Source organism: Belonocnema kinseyi, chromosome 9, assembly GCF_010883055.1.
Source record: "Belonocnema kinseyi isolate 2016_QV_RU_SX_M_011 chromosome 9, B_treatae_v1, whole genome shotgun sequence".
Classification (NCBI taxonomy): Eukaryota; Metazoa; Arthropoda; class Insecta; order Hymenoptera; family Cynipidae; genus Belonocnema; species Belonocnema kinseyi.
The window spans coordinates 86,523,170-86,543,422 of record NC_046665.1 but is presented as its reverse complement, the minus strand read 5'-3'; the positions used below and the strand labels follow the sequence as shown (position 1 = coordinate 86,543,422).

The window sequence follows — 20,253 nt, the reverse complement described above, 5'->3', positions numbered from 1 at the left end:
CGACATTTCAATGCAAAATTTAATTCATATCAACTTAAAATGACAAATCAGCAGTAAATTTTTTCGGATTTGAGGTTATGTTCATATATTTGTACATAAAATAATATTTTTATTTAGAACCTGCTTTGATTATTTTCACTCGAAATGCTGAAAAATCATTGAAGAATAAAAGCGATAAATACTTGACGAATATAACTTTTTCTTCAAACTTTTTTATTGACAGTGGAACAAGCTTGAAAATCCGTTTGAATTTCGTGCATTTTTTACATTATTCTGTTTTATTTCTCGAGCCATACTATCAGTAAATGCTGTAAATGTACTATAAGATTTTTGATATTTTTTTTTTAATGGGAGTTTATTTACATTTCAGAAAAACCGAACAGTTTTTTGCTTTCGAGCAGTAGAAGAGCAACCAAACGCACAACAAAACACTTTGCTCTTCGATTTTCGTGGCGAAAACTCCATTGATAAAGTTTGATTTATTTTATTTGTAACTTTTTATCACTTTTTATTTTTATCCCGGTTTCACTGTAAAAAACACTGTAAGCCATTTAGAAAAATTCTTTTCGTATATTCGCCTATACTTCCCGTCAAAATTTACCTACCCTCAGGGCTTTCCGATTCTGTCGCCAGGTGGCGTATTCGAGTATTTCAGATCCCAATTACTTTAGTTTAGATTTAAGCGAAAAAAAAAGAGAAAAAGAAGTTTCTTAAAAACAGGGAGAGAAAGAGAAATTCTTTAAAAAGGCGGGAATAGGGGAAAAGGTATTAAGTCTGTAACTGTAATAAAATACCTTTGGTTTTGAAGGCCTGTGTTTTTGTAGAAATAGTATTTATTTCCATGCCTAGTCGGACAGGAATACTTTGGAAAGTCCCAGAGCTGTTTCAAACGATCATGTATAGCTTCCTTCGCAGGACATGAGGCCAAGTAGGGCGTAGTAATTGCATTTTGGGCCTCGACGAAAGCTTTAGTTTCCTCAGAGTCTGGATCCTCAAGCCACCGATAGGGATCAGGGATCTAAATATTTAAATAAATTTGTGTTCAATGGATGCACGATACACGGACAAGTACCTAATTTTTTTTAATATTGAAATAAATCGCTGATTTATTACAATAATATTAGATATTGAGTAATTTTGCAGAAAAGGACAAAGCAACTATACTTAGAAGCGGAGGAAATAGTTTCAGGGTTGCTACAAAATCCCAATTACGAAATTTCCTGGCTTCTCTTCAACCAATTTTTTACTTTTTCAGAGGGTTATACATTTCTTTCAGATATAAAAATAACCTTATACTTAGGAGATCAATAATTTCTATGAAAAAAATAAATGAACTTTCAACCAAATCAACAAATTTTCAACAAAATTGTTGAATTTCAAAGTAAAAAAAAAAAGAAAATCGTTTTTTTCGCTTGAAATAGCAACAACTTAGTTTTTGATTAAAGTTTAAAATTTTTATCTTACAAATTCGAACATTTGGTAGCAAATTCATGTTTATATGTAAAAGATGAACTATTTTATTACAAGATCTTCTTTTTCGTAGAAAATTCCAATTTTTTGGATATAAATTTCTTTCTTTTCAATTGTCGATTATTCGATAACAAAGTTGAATTTAGGACCCAAAAATATGAATTTTCTACAAAAAAAGTAATTGAATTTTTCACCCAAAAAGATTTTTTAGCAAAATGAATGATTTTTCAAGAAACATGGAATAGTTACATTTCCATTTTTTCAACAAAAAATTGAATTTATAACAAAAAATGTGAATTTTCTACCAATATAATAGAACTTTTAACTACAAAAAAAACTACAACAATAAAACGAATTATCAACAAAAATGGAAGAGTTCAATCTACAATAAAATAAATTTTCAATTTAAAAAAAGAACTAATTTTCAACAAAATATTAAAATTTTGTACCAAAAAGATACATTTCCAACTAGGAATATTAATCTTCAGCCAAAAAGTTAGTTTCAACTAATAGATTACTTTTCTAGCAAAATCGACAAATTTTCATAAAAATCAACACAAATTTTCAACAGAATAAAGGAATTTTCAACAAAATAATTAAATTTGTTACGAAAGAAAATGTTTTTCCACTAAAATTATGAATCATCAACGAAAAAACTGAATTTTTAACAAATTGATTTTAACTTTGATCCTTTGATTAATGTCATATAGGACAAATGTGCAGAAATTACATTGAAAAATATACCATTTTTTAATAACAAATTAGTTAAATAAACGAATCTCAACATGCGACTCGTTATTTTGTAAACATTTGCAAAACCTACATGTTCTAAATAAACTATTTTTCTGACAGGCAATATATAAGTTCGTTGCCATAAAAAAAACTTGTGTTTGCGATTAATACACATACAACACAGATAACACATAGCACTTCCTAACTCTCGGTTTTGAAAATAACGGGCTTTTGTTATACATGCTAAGACTAAAACAAAATTCAAGATAAATAGTATAGCTACATTTTCAGTTGATAAAATTAATGTTAAATTACAAATTTAATTTTTAATAAACGAAATCATTTTCCAGAAGAAAGTTGAGTTTGTAACCAAAAAAAATGAATTTTTTACCAACACAATTGAATTTTTAGCTCAAAAATACGAGTGTTTAACCAAATAACTTAATTTTCAATTAACAAAGATCATTTCTTATGCAGAAATGGAATAGTTACATTTTCAGTCAAAAAATGTAATTAAAAAAAAAAACGAATTTTCAACAAAATAGTTAAATTTTCAACAAAATAAATGAATTTTCAACCAAGAAGATTAAGGTTTTACAACAAAATTTCAACAAAAATGTAAGAGTTAAATTTAAAGTAAAAAAAAAAATTTGAGTTACAAACACGAATTTTCTAACAAAAAAAAAGTTAAATTTATAGTTAAAAAACTGAAGTTTTAATAAACAAAATAAATCATTTTCTACAGAAAAGTTTGATTAAAAACCAAAAATAAGAATTTTATACTGTTGAAAAATTAAGTGCCAAACAAAAAATAGAGAATTTTCAACAAAATAGTGAAATTTCCAACAAAGAAGTTAAAGTTTCAACTGAAGAAATTATTTTTGTATCTAAAAAAACGAATTTTCCACAAAATACATGAATTTTCAACTGAATAGATGAATTTTTAACCATAAAGATTAATTTTCTACCATGAAAGATGAGTTATTGACAAAATACATAAATTTTCAAAAAAAGAGTTCAGCTTTTAAAGAAAAAATAGGAATTTTCAACAAAATAGTTTAATTTGCAATAGAAAAAACGTAATGTTCTACCACAAAAGTCGAATTTCCCATAAAATATGTTACATGAAGTTTCAAACAAATAGTTAAAAATGTCAAAAAAGAAGATGAATTTTGAAGAAAACATGGAATAGTTAATTTGAAAGTCAACAAAATTAATTTTCAACAAACAAACAGAAAAAGACTTCTGTAAAAAAAGTGGAAATTACAACCAAAAATATGAATTTCCTACCAAAACAATTGAACTTTGAAACCGAAAAGATGAATTTTCAATTATAAAATATAAATTGTTAAGAAAAATGAAAGTTACATTTTCAGTTAAAAAAAAAAAAAAATTGCCAAGCAAGAAAAAACTAATTTTCAAAAATAATTGAATGTTCAACCATGAAATGAATTTTTAACTAAAAAGATAGTTTCAACTAATGATATTAATTTTCTACTGGAAAACAGATTTAAAACAAAGGCAAATCATCAACAGAAAAAATGAATTTTTAACAATGTAGCTCCATTTTCAACTAAGTATTTGCATTTTCAAAAGAATGCAATAGTTGATTTTTCAAACAAGAAATTTTCAGTAAATGAAGAAAAAAATACGAACTAAAACTTTGATATTTCGCCAATTTCACGACAAAAGGACCAATTTTCTACAAACCAGTTGAATTTTTAAACCGGAAATATCAATTTTCAACAAGGTAATCAATTTTTTTTTCAACTTGACTCAGGTTTTTCCTGACATTCCTTGACTTTGCCTGACCTGTACCAATCCTGACTTTTCACAACACACAGAAAACAGGCAAAATAATTTTAAGCCATATGTACATAAATAATGTAGTACCGGGAAGCGGTTATAATATTCTAATCTTGACAAACCAAAAAACTAACCTCAACTCCATGATAATTGTCGACGACCGTTGTGTCTCGGCGTGCTTCTGGGTATTTAAATTTCATCACAGTACTTGGCATATTTCTAATCTTATTAAAATGTGTTTCAGGAAGCTGAAAGACAATTTAAAACAAAAATTACCTAAAAAATGTAAGGTACAATACGAAGTCAAACATAACCTCAAAAACTCGCTTGACTTAAAACTATGAACTGAAATATTGTACCCGTGAGACCGTTGAAGTGTCGCGGCGAACTTTATAATAGTTCTTTTGTAAGCTAGGATTATTTTTTTCCAACTTTAAATAACTTGTGATTGTTTTAAATAAAGAACTTTTATGGTTTATTTTACGAAAACTGCCTATGAGCATGGATGGGGACGGTGACGCTGCCACCACGTAGACGGACATTTTTCCTCCCTGGGTTTCTTGATTTGGCAACACTGAAAAAATTTAAAAATGGAACATTTTCTTGGAAATGGAATTCGTTCATCGTTATTTTTCAGTTGTTTAGTATTTTGATAAGAAAGCGTGAAAAATGTTTTTTCGAAATGTAGAGAAAATGTAAAAAAGTTGATTTATTCAAATAAGAAAAAAGAAAACAAAATCAAGGCAATCGTGAGTATTTTTAATTTAAATAAAAAAATTCGAGGTCAGTTTTTAAGGGTTGAGAGAATTTCGGTATTGTAATTTCGCATAACCTCAATTTTCATATTTTTTTATTTGGAGGGAAATTTACGTATGATTTTCCAAATTGTATTTTTCAGTTTAAATTAACTCATGATTTTTATTATAAAAATATTATATATTATATAAACATTTATTATAAAAATTAATAAAAAACAAAAAACTGGAGAATTTTACGGAAATAATTTTCGTGAACAAAACACAGGTATTTCTGTCGAATGAATAATTTTCTAAGAATAAAAATTCAGACTATAATACGCATTTTATTTGAATCTTTGTAAAATAATACGCATCTTTAATACAAAAATCATACTTACAATTCACTCTGGTGGAAAGAAATAACAATATTGCAGAAATAAATAATGCCAAACGTGCCATAATTTTAATTTATGATTCAATACTTTATACTATACGTAAAATAAAATAATAAGCACGTGGTCTAGAAAATCGCACTGACAAACTCTTTAAAAAATGGTAAATTTATTCGAAAACTAGCAAAGATTGAGCAATACTTTGCCTTCAAAAGTTTATAATGATTATATTATTTTCTTATGCAAAAAATCCCATCACACAAATGAATCTTTAATCTTATGGAAATCACTCAATCAACTTTTTTCTTTGTCGAGATTTTCAAGTTCTATTTTCGACTAAAAGTAACGCATGCGCGGATTCTTTAGCGTTTTCTAATGGTCTTTTCTATGGATTCTAAATTTCTTATAAAAGTTTACCCAATGGTTGAACCACTTCGATTCTTCTTAATATCAGGAGATTACATAATGTTTAAAAAATGTACATAGGAATACCAAAATAGTTTAATTTTAGACCCTAAAGGGTCAATTTTCTATCGAGAAGATAATTTTTAATCACGAAAATCGAATTTTTAACAAAATACATGCAATCTCAACCAAATAGTTGAATTTTCCACTATAGAAGATGTATTTTCTACCAAAATAATAGAATTTTTAAACCAAAAAAGATGAATTTTCATCAAAACAAATGAGTTTTCTGCTAAAAAAGAGAACTTTTTAAGTAAAAATGGGATCGTTACATTTCTCGTAAAAAAATTAATGAGACAAAAAAAAAAGAAGAAAAAAATGAATTTCTAAAGAATAGTGAAATTTTCTATTAAGATAAAGTTTCCACAAAATGCATAAATTTTGAAACAAATGGAAGAATTTTCAACTATGAAGATTAACGTTTAAACGTTAGAACGTTTTCAACAAAAACAGTATAGTTAAATTTCCAGCTAATAAAAAATTTCAATTAAAACAAAATAATTCAAGAAAATAGTTAAATTTGCAACCGAAAGGATAAATCTCCAGCCAGGAAGATTCATTTTCTGCGTAGAAAGATAATGAAGATTTAGCAACAAAAAAATGCATTTTTAACCGAATAGTTGAATTTTCGAACAAAAAGCTGAATTTTGTACCACAAAAGTAAAATTTTTAACCAAATAGCAGAACTTCCCAAAGAAGAATAACTTTCAATAAAAAATGGAATAGTTAGGTTTTCAATTCGAAAAATTAATTTTCAAACAAAAAAAATGAATTTTCTTGGAACAAAGTTAAATTTACAACCAAAAATTTGAATTTTCTTCCAAAATAATATAATTTTTAAACCCAATAGAAGAGTTTTTAACCAAATAAATTAATTGTCAACTAATAAAGATCAATTCAAACGCAAAAATAGAATAGTTGTCATTTCAGCTAAATAATAAATTACAAAAGAAAAAAAAAACATTGAAAAACTAATTTTCAACCGAATAGAAGAATTTTTGACCGTGAAGATTAACGTTTAAACTTTAGAACGTTTTCTTGAAAAAACCTAAATTTTCAAACAAAATAGATGAATAGTTAAATTTCCAGTTGAAAAAAAAATTTTTATTTAAAAAAAAAAATTGAAGAAAATATTTTAACCAAAAAAATAAATTTTTCGCCAGGTAGAATAATTTTTTACCAAGAAAGAATATGATTTTGAGTTTAAAAAATTAATTTTCTACGAAAATAATAGAATTTTTAACCCGAAAAAACGAGTTTTTAACCAAATAAATTAATTTTCAACTAACAAAGATCAATTTTTAAGCAAATATGGAATATAGTTACATTTTCGGTGAAAAATTAATTTCACAAACGAACAAATAAACAAATTTTCAATCAAATACATAAATTTTCAACGAAATGGAATAATCTCTAACCAAGACGATTAACGTTCTACAAAAAAAGATACAGTATCAACAAAGATGGAATAATTAAATTTCCAACTGAAAAAGTTATAAACGAAACACAATTTTCAAGAAAATATGTTAAATTTTCAAACGAAAATTTCAATGTCCAAACAGGAAGATTATAATTAAGAAAGAAAATGATGAACCTAAATAAAAATAAATTTTCGACCAAACAGTTTAATTTTCGACCAAAAAAATGAATTTTCTTTCAAAATAATTGAATTTTTATCCCGAAAAATCCAAAAAGCTGAGTATCCACCACAAAAGTCGAATTTTAAACATAGTAGTTAAACTTTCAAATTATTAACTAAAAATGATAAATTTTCAAGCAAAAATGGAATAGATACATTTTCAGTTAAAAAATGAATTGCCAAACGACAAAAAAAGTATTTTTAACAAAATAGTTACATTTATTCAATTAAACCAATGAATTTGCAATCAAAAAAATAAAGTTTCAAATAATGAGATAACTTTTTTACCATAAAAGACGAATTTTCAACGAAAACGCATGAATTAACGCATGCGAGGATTGTTTATGTTTATATTGGTCTCTTCATGCATTCTAAATTTCTTATAAAAGTTTAGTCGAGGAGTTTTTGTTAATCTTCGATTTTTCATTTACAGTAGTCTGTAATATTACAATATTACAGAATATTACAAAAGATTACATGCGATTACATGAGATTAAATATGAGATTATGCAGGATTACATGGGATTAAATGAGATTATGTAAGATTACACAATATAAGAGGTCGCCCATTAACTACGTTACTAATGTATGCTTTTTTTTACTCTCTGTGTCCGCTAGTTCACCAAAATTTTATCAAAACATAAAAAGGGTGATTTTTCGCGAAAAAAGGGTTTTAAGGGTCAAATACATTTTTTCAAATAAAATTAATATGATTACTATATTGAATGCATTATGAAACATTTTAAATTCCTAAAATTTTAAGTCGATCTATATCATTTATTATTAAATCTATTATATACATATGAATTGAATTTTCAACGAACAAGTTTGTTTTCTAACCAAAAAAACTTGAAAAGAGAAATTTCTTACCAAGTAAAAAAATTAATTTTCGACCTAAAATAATTTAGAAAAGGTTAACCATAAAAATTATGAATTTGTAACCAAGTAGTTCAAACTAATGGAAGAGTCTTTAAACAAACAGTATTTTTTAACAAAATACATCAATTTTCAAGAGAATTGTTTATTTTTAAGCCACCGGAAGAATTATCAACAAAACGGTTGAATTTTCTACCCGAAAATATGATTTTGTAACAAGAAAAGTAATTTCTTTAAAAAAAGTTAAATTTTCTTATAAGTTTTTAATTTTTAACTAACTAGTAAAATTTTAACCAAAAATACGAAATTTTATCTAAAAAGTTTATTTTTAACCGAATATTTTAATTTTATACAAAGTAATAGAATTTTGAACCATAATAAGATTAATTTTCGATAAAAAAATAAGTTTTAACAAAATAGATTCAACTAGAAAATAATTCAATGAAAAAATCGATTTTCAACAAGAAATGGAATAGTTACATTGTTAGTTAAAAAATTAATAAAAGAGAAAACAATTTTCGATAAAATAGTTATCGTGGAGGTGAATTCCAAAAAATATTAATTTTTAACAAGCTAGTTCGACCTTTAACCAAGTAGTTGAATTTTCAACTAAAGAGATCAACTTTGAACCAAATAGGTAAATTTTTAACCAAAAATATGAATTTTTATTTAAAAAGTTGGATTTTAACCGAATATTTTAATTTTCTACTGAATAATTGAATTTCGAACCATAATAAGTTTAATTTTTGACAACAAAAAATAACTTTTAACAAAATAGATTCAGTTAGAAAATATTTCAATAAAAATTAGCAATTTTCAATAAGAAATAGAATAGTTACATTGTTAGTTAAAAAAATTAATTAAAAAAAAAAAAACGATTTTCGACAAAATAGTTATCGCGGAGGGGAATTCCAAAAATATTAATTTTTAACTAACGATTTCGACTTGCAACCAAGTAGTTGAATTTTCAACTAAAGTTCTCAACTTTTAACCAAATAGTTACATTTTTAACTAGAAAGGTGAATTTTTTAGCAAGAGGAATCATTTTCTAGCAAAAAACATTAATTAAAAATAAAATACATTCATTTTCCCCAAAAATTTAATTTTAAAGCCAAAAGGACAAATTATCTCCCAGACGGTTGAATTTTCAACAAAAAAACATATGATTTACAAAAAAGTTAATTTTCTGCCAAAAAGTTTAATTTTCATAAAAATAGTTTACTTTTTAATAAAAAATATAAATTCTCAAAAAAAAGGAAATGTTACATTGTTAGTTAAAAAAAATTAATTCTCAAACAAAATTATCTGTTGTTTTAAGAATTAAAATGATTTTCCACTAAAGAAGATTAATTTTCAACAAAAAACAGAATAGGTAAATCTTCAGCTAAAAAAATCAATTTTTCAATAAACCGATGAATTTTCAACTCTAATTAGGAACCTTTAACTCGAATAATTGAATTATCCACCAAAAAGATTATTTTTACAACCAAGATGATGAATTTCTACTAAAAAGGATGAATTTTCAATTGAAAAGGAATATTTTTTAACCAAATAATTTAATTTTAAGCTCAAAAATATCAATCTTCAACAAAAAATGGAATAGTTAAATTTTAAACTAAAAAATTTATTTTCAAACAAACTAATGCATTTTCAACTCAAATGATGAATCTTTAACTAGGATAGTTGAATTTTGAACCAATGAAATGAATTTTTAACATGATGAATCTGTAATCGGAATAATTGAATGTTTAAACGAAAAGATGAATTTTCAACGAAGAAGGTTAATTTCTACCAAAAAATAACACGAAGTTTCAACCAAAAAAGACAAATTGTCAAACAAAAATTGAATAGTTAAATTTTTAGTTATAAAATTTAATATTTAACCAAAGACATGAATTTTGAACAAAAATTGAGGAATATACAACTGGAACATTTTTATTTTCAGTTAAAAAAAATCAATGTTCAAAAAAAAAGTCAACAGCTTATTTTCAACTGGAATAGTTAATTCTTCGGTAAAAAAATTAAATTTGATTCAAGAAAAACGAATTTTCAACCAAAATAGCTCATTTTTCTACCAAACGGGTAAATTTTTAAACTGTTGACTTCTTAAGCAAAACTATCAATTTTTAACTAAAAACAAAATAGTCAAATTTTCGGTTATAAAAATTAATGTTCGAACAAAGAGATGCATTTTTAACTAAAATGATGGAATATTTAACTTAAATGGTTAAATTTTCAGTAAAAAAAATTCAATTGCAGCCAAAGAAGAAACTAATTTTCAACAAAATAGCTCATTTTCAACCAAAAAGATGAATTTCCGATTAAAATTATGAATCTTTAACAAAAAAAATTAGTTTTAAATTATTGTATGGAAAAAAATTTAAACTTTCAAACCAAGTTAAACAGTTAAATTTTACCAAAAAGACGACTTATCAACCAAACATTGATATAATAAATTTTCAATAAAAAAAATTAATTGAAAAAAAGACGAATTTTCATCAAAATAGTTAAAAAAGTAATATAAAGCTACAATTACAAATGAAGAATAATTGTTATTCAATTTTATATCCAGACTTTAAAAAACTACCTTTTCTAGCTTAAACCATGGTATATAAAAATTCTCTGAACATTCCAGGTTTTCTAGATAGGTAGATATCTAGTTTAACTCATACAAAACATTGACAAAAATATCACGTTTTCTAATTAGTAAATAGACGCCTCATTATATCTACTAATTTACAATTTAAAAGTTACAATTAAAATTCAATTAAAAATTAAATGAGAAAAATTAATCTTAAAAATAAAAAATACAATAAAAATTTACAATTTAAAAACCTACTGAAAAAATAATTGAGGTTTGGGTCACAAAGTGATTTAAAGATTGTGTCCTGTTCATATAAAATTTATTGAAATTCATAAAGATAAAAATATATAATTTTCATTCAGCTTAGAAATAAACCTAAATCTAGATTCTAGAATTTGATCATTTTAAAAGTGCTTTTAAATGACTTATTCATGACTATACATTATATAACATTAACAGGGAGTGGCTCTCCTAAAAATACCTGTAGAATAAATGTGACATGAGATTTGACCACGGCCTAGTGGCGGCGCTGTCTGTACTTTTGAGCATACAATTATTTAAGCGCATGGGGGAAATACAAATTTAATTTATTTTAATTGTTAAAATACGTTTTTTGCATATATTTGTTCCAGAAAAATATTTTGTAGCATATTTAATATCCAATAAATTGATAAGTTCTAATTAAAAGTGAAAAAAACCATTATTTTGATGATTAAATACGAATACACTTTTCAGAGAGTACCAGTAATAATTCGACAAGACGAACACATTCAATTTTCAACATTGACATAAGTAAATATTATAAACTGTGAAAATTATAAATTTTAATTAAATCCTCTTTTTATTCTAATTTATAATGATCTTAATCTTATTTCTTTCATTGTAAGACATTTATAAAAATTATTTATGCTACAAAAAATATCTATTGTTACAAATATGGCGAATGTTTCTATGCTTTATATTATAAATAATACAATTTATAGAGTAAATAAATATTGATAAAGTTGCAGCATAAAAAACTGTATTTGTGAATCATACCTTTAAAAGCAATACAGTTTTCAATTTTTTAAATGAAAACTTTAATCAATTAATTTGTTAATATTTTTGAAAAAACAGTTTAATTGCATATTTTCGGTAACATGGTAACTCTATAATATCGTTGAAATTTTAAATTTTTCTTATAGTACAACAGTTATTGTCAATTATTTTTAAACTTAAAAAAAATTTCGGGATCACATTATTTTATTTAAATTATTGATAATTCATGTTACCAATAACTTTCGTTAAAAAAAAAGTTTAATTGCTTATTTTATACATTATCGATCGTTTAAATTAAAATTTTTTTATATTGCAATCTTTAAAAACAATTGTATTGAATTTAATTTTTTTTCAATTTTTTTATAACAGCTTTCATAAATGATTTGATTAATATTTTCGAAAACTCATCTTACTAATAATTTGCGTTTTAAAAAATCGTTTAGTTGCATATTTTTACTCATATCTGGTTGCAATTTTTCTTATAGTGCAACAAGTTTTTGTCCACTATTTTCAGTGTGGAAAAAAATATTGCGGTGTTTAAAAAGAATCTTAATCAATTAAATTTTTTTTTTCAAATTTTGTGACTTGCTAAATTGAATTGCTGAAACTGAATTGCTGATCTTGCTGAAATTAAAAAAAATCCTTAGTGCCACACTTCTTTGTTAATTATTTTCTAAGTGAATAAAAAAGATTGCGATTTAAACTATTTAAAAATTTTTTAATAACATTTTCAATACATTATTTTATTAATATTATTGAAAATTCATGTTACCAATAATTTGCGTTTAAACAAACAGTTTATTTGCATATTTGAAACATTATCCCTCGTTTAAATAAAAATTTTTTAAGCGTTACGCTTATTTGTTAATTACTTATAATGTGGACAAAAAAGGTCGCAATCTTTAAAAAGAATTGTAACAAATAAAAAATATTTTTCAATTTTTTATAACAACTTTAATGAATTATTTTATTAATGTGGGAAAATTTATGTTGCCAATAACTTGCGTTAAAAAAAATCGTTTAATTGCATATTTTTTAGCATTATCTCGTTGAAATAAAATTTTTTCTTATTGTTAAAAACTTTTTTGACAATTGTTTTCAGTGAAAAAAATTGCAAACACTCAAAACAATTGTATAGACTTTAAACTGTTTTAAAATGTTGTTATAACAACTGCATTAAATTGTCTCATAAATATTTATTGGAAAAGTTGGAAAATAATTCAGATAAAAATATCAAAATTTTTTGAACAAATTACATGCTTTTAATTAAAATTAGCTCTCATAATAGCTCTTTTGTCATATTTTTTATGATTCTCCTGCCATTTAGTACGGTATAGACTTGCACTTTCTTAGAGAAATGCGTGTAATTAGAATTGCATAAAAAAACACACACTTATATACCATTATTCTTGTTCACCGCAAAAAAAAAAAATTTGATGCATTTTCAGTCTGAAAGTTTCAAAACTTAATGATAAAGCAAAAAATTCAGTTTTTATAAGTAAAAAAGTACTAAATTTGACATTTTTGACACTTTCCTCATACATTTGAATTGGAGTTCTGAGCTGGTTATATGACTTTGAGAACGGTAACGAGAATATAATCGAGAAATAAATTCTCTGAGAAATTATGAGAATCCCAAAATTTATTTTAATTAATAGAAAATTGCATTTTTTCGTTAACTTTTCGGTCGAAAATTCAACTCTTTTTTTGAAAGTTTGTCTTTTTTATTTTAAAGTTTACCTGCTTTAGCAGAAATTATATCCTTTTTTGATAAAAATGCAACTATTTGGTAGAGAATTCAACGATTTTATTAAAAATTCTTCCTTTTTGGTTGAAAAAATTCGTCTTTTTTGGATTAAAATTTCAATTTTTTCGTAAAAAACTTATTTTTTGTTAAAAAATGCAAATTTTGATCTTGATAAGTTAACTGGAACCTTTTTTGGATGAAATTTTCACTTTTTTGCAATTAAAAATTCCTCTGCTTTAAGATAAATTTCCTTTTTTAAAAATACAAATACAACTATTTTCTAGAGAATTCAACAATTTTGTTAAAAAGTCATCCTTTTTGGTTAAAAATTCGTCTTATTGGATTGAAAATTAAATTTTTTTGGTTAGAATATTATTTCGTGTTAACAAATTCATAGTTTGATCGTAAAAACTCGACTAAAACCTTTTTCAACAGAAAATTCAATTATTTTTTTTTATTAAAAACATCATCCATTATATAAGAAATTTCATTTTTTTATGAAAATGCAACTTTTTGGTTAAAAATCGTTCTTCTTTGCTTGATAATTCAACTAATTTGTTTAAAATATTTGGTTGAATCGCTTTTTTAAGAAAGCACTTTTTTTTGTTAATGATTTATATTTGAAGGTGAAAAGTTATCTCGTTGGTCAAAAGTTTAATTATCTTGTTGAAAATTAATTTTTTTAAATTGAAAATTCAACTACTTGGGTTAAAGTTAAATTAGAATGTAAAATTTACGTTTTTTGTTGTTGTAACAAAAAAATTTTTAATTTGAAATTTTCTTTTTTGCGTAAAAATGCATCAGTTACGTGAAAAATTAATTTTTTGTTGAACATTCATTCTTTTTGTTTGAAAATTGAATTTTTGTAAAGAAAATTTTTCGTCTGGTTTGAAGGTTCAATAATTTTGATCAACTTTTATTTATTTTTTGAGTGAAAAATCTTTATTTGATCGAAATTCGTCTTTTTATTTTTGAAATTCTTTTCTTTGTTGTATAAATTCCATTCTTTTTTTATTAAAATATAAACTATGACACTTTTTCGTTGGCAATTTGTCTTTTTAGGTTGAATATTCAACTATTATGTTAAAAATTAAATTATTTTGTTGAAAATTCCAGTATTTTGTTAAAGAGTTATCTCTTAAAGTAGAAAAAACGTAGTTTTTTTTATTTGAAATAAATTAATACATTTGAGAATTTTAAATTTGCATGTGAAACACTGTTTTATTCCGCTTATAAAATATTCTATGGTAAAAATATCATAAGATTAAAGTACTGGTATTTGAATATTAACAATTTGAAATGAAAAATTAGTCAAAGAAAATCAGAGAATTTTGAAAATGTCACGCGTCTAAGTTTTAACCTCAACAATAAAAATATTGTTAAAAATCATAAATTCTTTTAAATTCTCCTAAATGCTGTCATATTCTCGGTTATATAACCTGAACTTAAATTCTCGGAAATTTAAGTACTATAATTTGAATAATTTTCGGCCTAAAAGTGCAGCGAGCGCCGCCCACGGTCGCGGTCAACATTTCTGTCACCATCATTTCAGAGTGCCGGGGTTGAACATTAACAAGAAAGAGTTTATAACATCATTACTTCGCTTTATTATTTTCCAACAAATTCTCTACTGTAGCATTCAGTTGCGTACTAAAAGCCTCGAAACTGAAATTCTTCATGAATCTCTCCCTTCCAGCTTTACCGAATTGAATTCTCATTTCCTTATCTCTAACCAAACTAGCTATCTTGTCAGCAAAATCTTGAGCGCTCGGCTCTGCTAGGAATCCAGTTACAGAATTTTCCACAGACTCTGTAGGGCCTCCTGAATTTTGGGCAACTACTGGTTTACCGACGTACATCGCTTCAAGTGGTACAATTCCAAAATGCTCATTTGGTGGAGTATATATTACAATATCAGAGTGATTCAAGATCGAAACCTTATCTAAATCCGATGGAGATCTCAGAAAAATGATCTTCTCCGTTACCTGAAGTTCATCAGCAAGGCCAATTAATTCTAAATGATGTTCAACATTCTCTTCCACTCGTTTATCATATCCTCCAGCCATGATCAAGTAAATCTTCTCATATTCCTCATCGCTGAGAGTGTTTTTGAGTTGAGCAAGAGCCTCTATACAGAGGGATAAGTTCTTTTTACGTTCGTATCGATTAATCGAGAGTAATATGCAACTATTATCAGGAAGCTTCCTATCCAGTGCCCTTTCCAGAGGTAAAATCCGTGCTTTGTCAAAATAATCTGTATTGACTGAAGGGTATAAAACTTCTGTTTGGATATTTAGTCTCTTGAATGTCTTTTTAAACACTTCTTGTGTGAAGCGACTGTTCACCAAAACTTTGTGAGCTCTTCCAGTCGTAAATTCTTCCATAAAATTGAGAACCGCTCGGTAAATAGATTTCCATTGACCTCCGCGGCTTGAAAGCAGTTGATCCGGAAAATGACAGTAAAATAGGACATGTGGAATCCGTAGTCTGAGTATGGGAATGCAGACAGATACTATATCACAGAAAACTATTTCTGGAAGTTCTTCTAGAAATATTATGCACAAAGCTGCATATATCTGAAAATATATCAGGTACAGTTCAGTAGTTAAAAATTGTAATACATGGGTGAAAATTAAAAAAATTTAATTACTCAATTTAAAAGCAGGGATTCGAACGAAATTAAGAGGTATTTTTGGATATTTGCCAATTATTTCGATAAATTTAAAAGAATTTGGCTAAAAACTAAGCTCAATCTAAAAAAGTATGAAAAGATAATGAGGCTACGAAGACATAGTGTCAAAGTTTGGTAGTGATTATATTTTATACAAAGAAGAACGAAAAGGAATGTGACGTTCTTTTTTGTTTCTTTCGATATAAAACTTTGAAGAAACACAATTTTGACAATGTGCCTCCGTAGCTATATTATTTTTTAAAGTAATTTTTCATACTTAACATAATTTTTCGATAAATTATATTGAATTTAGAGAAATAATTGGAAAATATAAAAAATGCCTCTTAATTTCGTTCGAGTCCCTGTTTAAAAGTTTTTTTGAAGAGTTTAATTTTTTTAATTAAATGAAGAATTTGAATTTAATTTAGGTTATTTCAAATTAATTTTTTTAACTGAAAATGTAACTTTTCCATTTTTTATTTAAAATTGATCTTTCTTGGAAGAAAATTAAGTTTTTTTTTATAGAAAATTAATCTTCTTGGTTTAAAATTTCCTCTTTTTTAATTAAAAATACTATTTTTTTCCGCTAAAAAAACACATTTTGCTTAAAAATGCAACTTTTCGGGTTGAAAATTCAACTATTTTGTTGAAAATTTGTCTGCGTGGACAGTTTAAAAAATTAGCGCTCCACAAAGAAAAAGAAAATTTCAACCAAAGTAATGAATTTTCAACTAAAATGATGAATATTCAACTGAAAAAAATAATTTTAAACCAAAAAGATGAAATTTTAACAAAACAGTTTAACCAGCAACCAAGCAGCTTTATTTATTATAGTTGAATTTGAAAATTTAAAAAATCAGTTTTTAACCAAAAATGAAATAGTTTGATTTTCAGTTCAAAAAAATTAATGTTCTATCTAAACTGATTAATTTTCACATGAAATGAATCTTCGTCTGGGGTAGTTGAGTTTTGAAAAAAAGAAGGAATTTGTAACCAAAAAGATGAATTTTCAAGTAAAGTGATAAATCCTTTACTGGAATAATTCAATTTCTAATTAAGAAAATTAGTTTCTGACCAAAAACATGAATTTTCATACAACTAGTTTAATTTTCAACTAAAAAAGGTCAATTTTCAAACAAAAAATGGAATAGGTAAATCTTCAGGTAAAAAGAATAATTTTCAAAAAACTGATGAATTTTAAACTAAAATTGCGATGAAGTTTCAATTGAGGGAGTTAAATTTTTAACAAAAATTATGAATTTTCAACATAATAATGAATTTTTACTGGAATAATTGAACGTTCAAGCAAAAAGATGATTTTTCAACCAAGAATATTAATTTTTACCAAAAGAAGAATTTTCAACAAAATACATGTGTTTTCAACGAAATAGTTGAATTTTCAACTAAAAAAGACCATTTTTTAAACCAAATATTTCAATTTTAAGTTCAAAAAGATGAAATTTAAACAAAAAATTAAATAGTTTAATTTTAAGTTAAAAAAATTCATTTTCAACCACGCTAATGAATTTTCAACTAAAATTATGAATCTTTAACTGGGAAATTTGAAGTTTCAACCAAGAAGATTAGTGTCTAACAATTTTTCAACAAAATACATAAATTTTCAAAGAAATAGTGGAATTTTTCAATAAAAAACAGCATTTTTCAATCAATATTTTTATAGTTATTTCTTTAGTTAAAAAATAATAATTTTGAAACAAACTGACGAATTTTTAACTAGAACTGTTGAATTTTGAACAAAAAAATGAATTTTTATTTGGAATAGTTGAATTTTGTACCAAAAAGATGAATTCTCAATTAAAATGTTGAATCTTTAATTGAAATAATTGAATTTTCAAACAAGAAGACTAATATCTGCCAAAACACGAACTTTTAACAAAATACATGATTTTTTAACGAAATATTAGAATTTTCAACTAACAAACATAATTTTTCAACCAAATAGTATAATTTTAAGCGGAAAAAGACCAGTTTTCAACCAAAAATAAAATAGTTTAATTTGCAGATTAAAAATTAATTTTGTACCTAAATTGATCAATTTTCAAAAGAAAGGTTCCAATTTTAACTGGGATAGTTGAATTTTGAAACAAAAAAATTAATTTGCAACTACAATCATGAATTTTTTAGTCAAAAAGTTATATTTTTTAGCAAAAATAGAAATTTTAAACCAATAAGATTAATTTTTACCCAATAAAATGAATTTTCAACAAAATACCTAAATTTTCAACGAAATAGTTGAATTTTCAAATAAAAAATATCATTTTTCAATCAAAAGTTTTATAGTTATATCTTCAGTTAAAAATAATAATTTTGAACTAAAAACAATGATTTTCAATTGAAATAGTTGAATTTGTATCCAAAAAATGAATATCCAACAAAAATGTTGCATCTTTAACTGAATTTTCAGATAAAAAAATATCATTTTAATATTTTAATTCTCAGATAAGAAAATTAAGTTTCAACCAAAATTATGAATTTTCAACAAAAATGATGAATCTTCAACTGGAATAGTTGAATTTTAGAAGATTAATTTCGTCCAAAAAAGATTTTTTAAAATAATTTTTCAACCAAAAATTGAAGTTATATTTCTATCTAGAAAAATTAATCTTAAAGTTAAAAAAATGAATTTCAAAAAACAACAAAAATGAATTTTCAACAAAAGAGTTAAACACAATAATATAAAGTTATTTTTACAAATGAAGAATCATTGTTGTTAAATTTTATATTACAATTTAAAAACAATTAAGCGCAATGTCAAAAATTCCCTAACAATTTCAGGGTTTCGAGGAAGGCTAAACATCCTGTTAAGAATATACATAGAAATATAAATTTTTCTGTTTTGTATATAATATATAAAATGATTATTTATGATATTTACTAGACTTACCATACGAATGTAAGCACACGCTGCAAAGAACTTTCCAAAAATATTTCTCGGTAACCAATCACCGTAAACTGTGACAGGTATTGTGCCGTCTTTTGTTTCAATGAAACAGTGATCAGGATCATGATGACTTGTTACAAATTTTACTTCGTGACCTTTGTTTTTTAATGCAAGTGCCGCATCAACAACTAACCGCTCAGCACCGCCGACTCCCAAATCAGGATGCAGGAATGTAATACGAACCATTTAGCCACAGTCTTTTTATAAAAACAAACAATTTATTTTCATTAATCAATAACTTGATAATTATTCAGTTATTATATTCATTAAATGCCGACAACAATATACTAAAGAGAGGCCAACATTTAACAACTAACAAGCAACTTGTCATTTCTTGTGTTGACGTGTGATGTGTGTTGACGCATCAATCCTGCCTAACCTAACCTCATCTCAGCCTAACTGCCCTAACTCCTAACTTAACCCAAATATCGAACAAGAAATATCGAAGTCTTCGATTCGATATATTTTACGTTTCTTGGACGAATGGAATTTTTTTACATTGATTTCCTAACATTCGAAATATAAACAATTTAAGATTTTTTGGGGATGAAAATTCAACTACTTTGAAGAAAAGGCATAATTTTGACTTGAAAATTCAACAGTTTCTTGAAACTTTGACTTTTTTTGTTGTTGAAAATTCATATTTTCGTGTTGGATATTCGACTGTTTTGTGGAAAATTCGTCCTTTTGGATTGGAAATTCAACCGTTTGGTAGAAAATGTAACTGTGTTGTCAATAATGAGCTTCTCTAAATCTAAATTTATTGCTTTTCAATTAAAATTTATTTATTCAATTTTTGGTTAAAGAGTTATTTTAGTAGACTAAAAAGTCAATTGTTTCGTTTAAACTTCGCTTTTTTGTTAGAAAATTAATGCTCCTGGATGAATATTTAATTATTTCTTTAAAAATGTAAAAATGTTGCTAAAAGTCCATCTTTTCTGGTAGAAAATCAATTTAACTATTTAGTAAAAAATTCGTATTTTTCTAAAATTCATTGTGTTTTATTTAAAATTAAAATTGTTTTTGTTGAAATATTAACTAATTCTTTGTTTATAGTTCAACTACTTTCTTAAAACTACTTTTTTTTTAAGATTCATAATTTTCATAGAAGATTCATCTCTATCATTGAAAATT

General features: G+C 25.0%; 2 protein-coding genes across 3 annotated transcripts in view; both read right to left on the bottom strand.

The window, feature by feature from the left end:
• Positions 1–5,560, bottom strand: part of LOC117180016 (prolyl endopeptidase) — a 42,162-nt gene extending 36,602 nt beyond the window's left edge. Inside the window, exons 1-4 of one of the 2 annotated variants that reach the window (XM_033372296.1) lie at positions 5,555–5,560; positions 4,368–4,582; positions 4,143–4,256; positions 795–1,018 (exon numbers count right to left, since the gene is read on the bottom strand). In XM_033372296.1, coding sequence (XP_033228187.1) covers positions 795–1,018; positions 4,143–4,256; positions 4,368–4,550 — 521 coding nt within the window. In that variant the 5' untranslated portion in view covers positions 4,551–4,582; positions 5,555–5,560. Of the gene's footprint in view, positions 1–794; positions 1,019–4,142; positions 4,257–4,367; positions 4,583–5,143; positions 5,277–5,554 lie in introns of those variants that run through there. The other variant, XM_033372295.1, reaches the window with a different exon arrangement.
• Positions 5,561–15,069: 9,509 nt separating this feature from the next.
• On the bottom strand, positions 15,070–19,486 carry LOC117179663 (alpha-1,3/1,6-mannosyltransferase ALG2). Its single transcript, XM_033371676.1, has 3 exons — positions 19,437–19,486; positions 19,063–19,316; positions 15,070–16,062 (listed from the first exon to the last, which is right to left on the bottom strand). Exons 2-3 carry the CDS (start codon positions 19,303–19,305, stop codon positions 15,082–15,084), a joined length of 1,224 nt encoding a protein of 407 aa, XP_033227567.1. The 5' UTR covers positions 19,306–19,316; positions 19,437–19,486; the 3' UTR covers positions 15,070–15,081.
• Between the last annotated feature and the right edge of the window lie 767 nt (positions 19,487–20,253).

Coding starts and splice junctions, on each gene's coding strand:
- LOC117179663 (XM_033371676.1), bottom strand. CDS start 19,305: ATGGTTCGTATTACATTCCTGCATCCTGATTTGGGAGTCGGCGGTGCT. Junction 16,063..19,062: donor CGTGTGCTTACATTCGTATG/GTAAGTCTAGTA, acceptor ATATATTTTCAG/ATATATGCAGCTTTGTGCAT.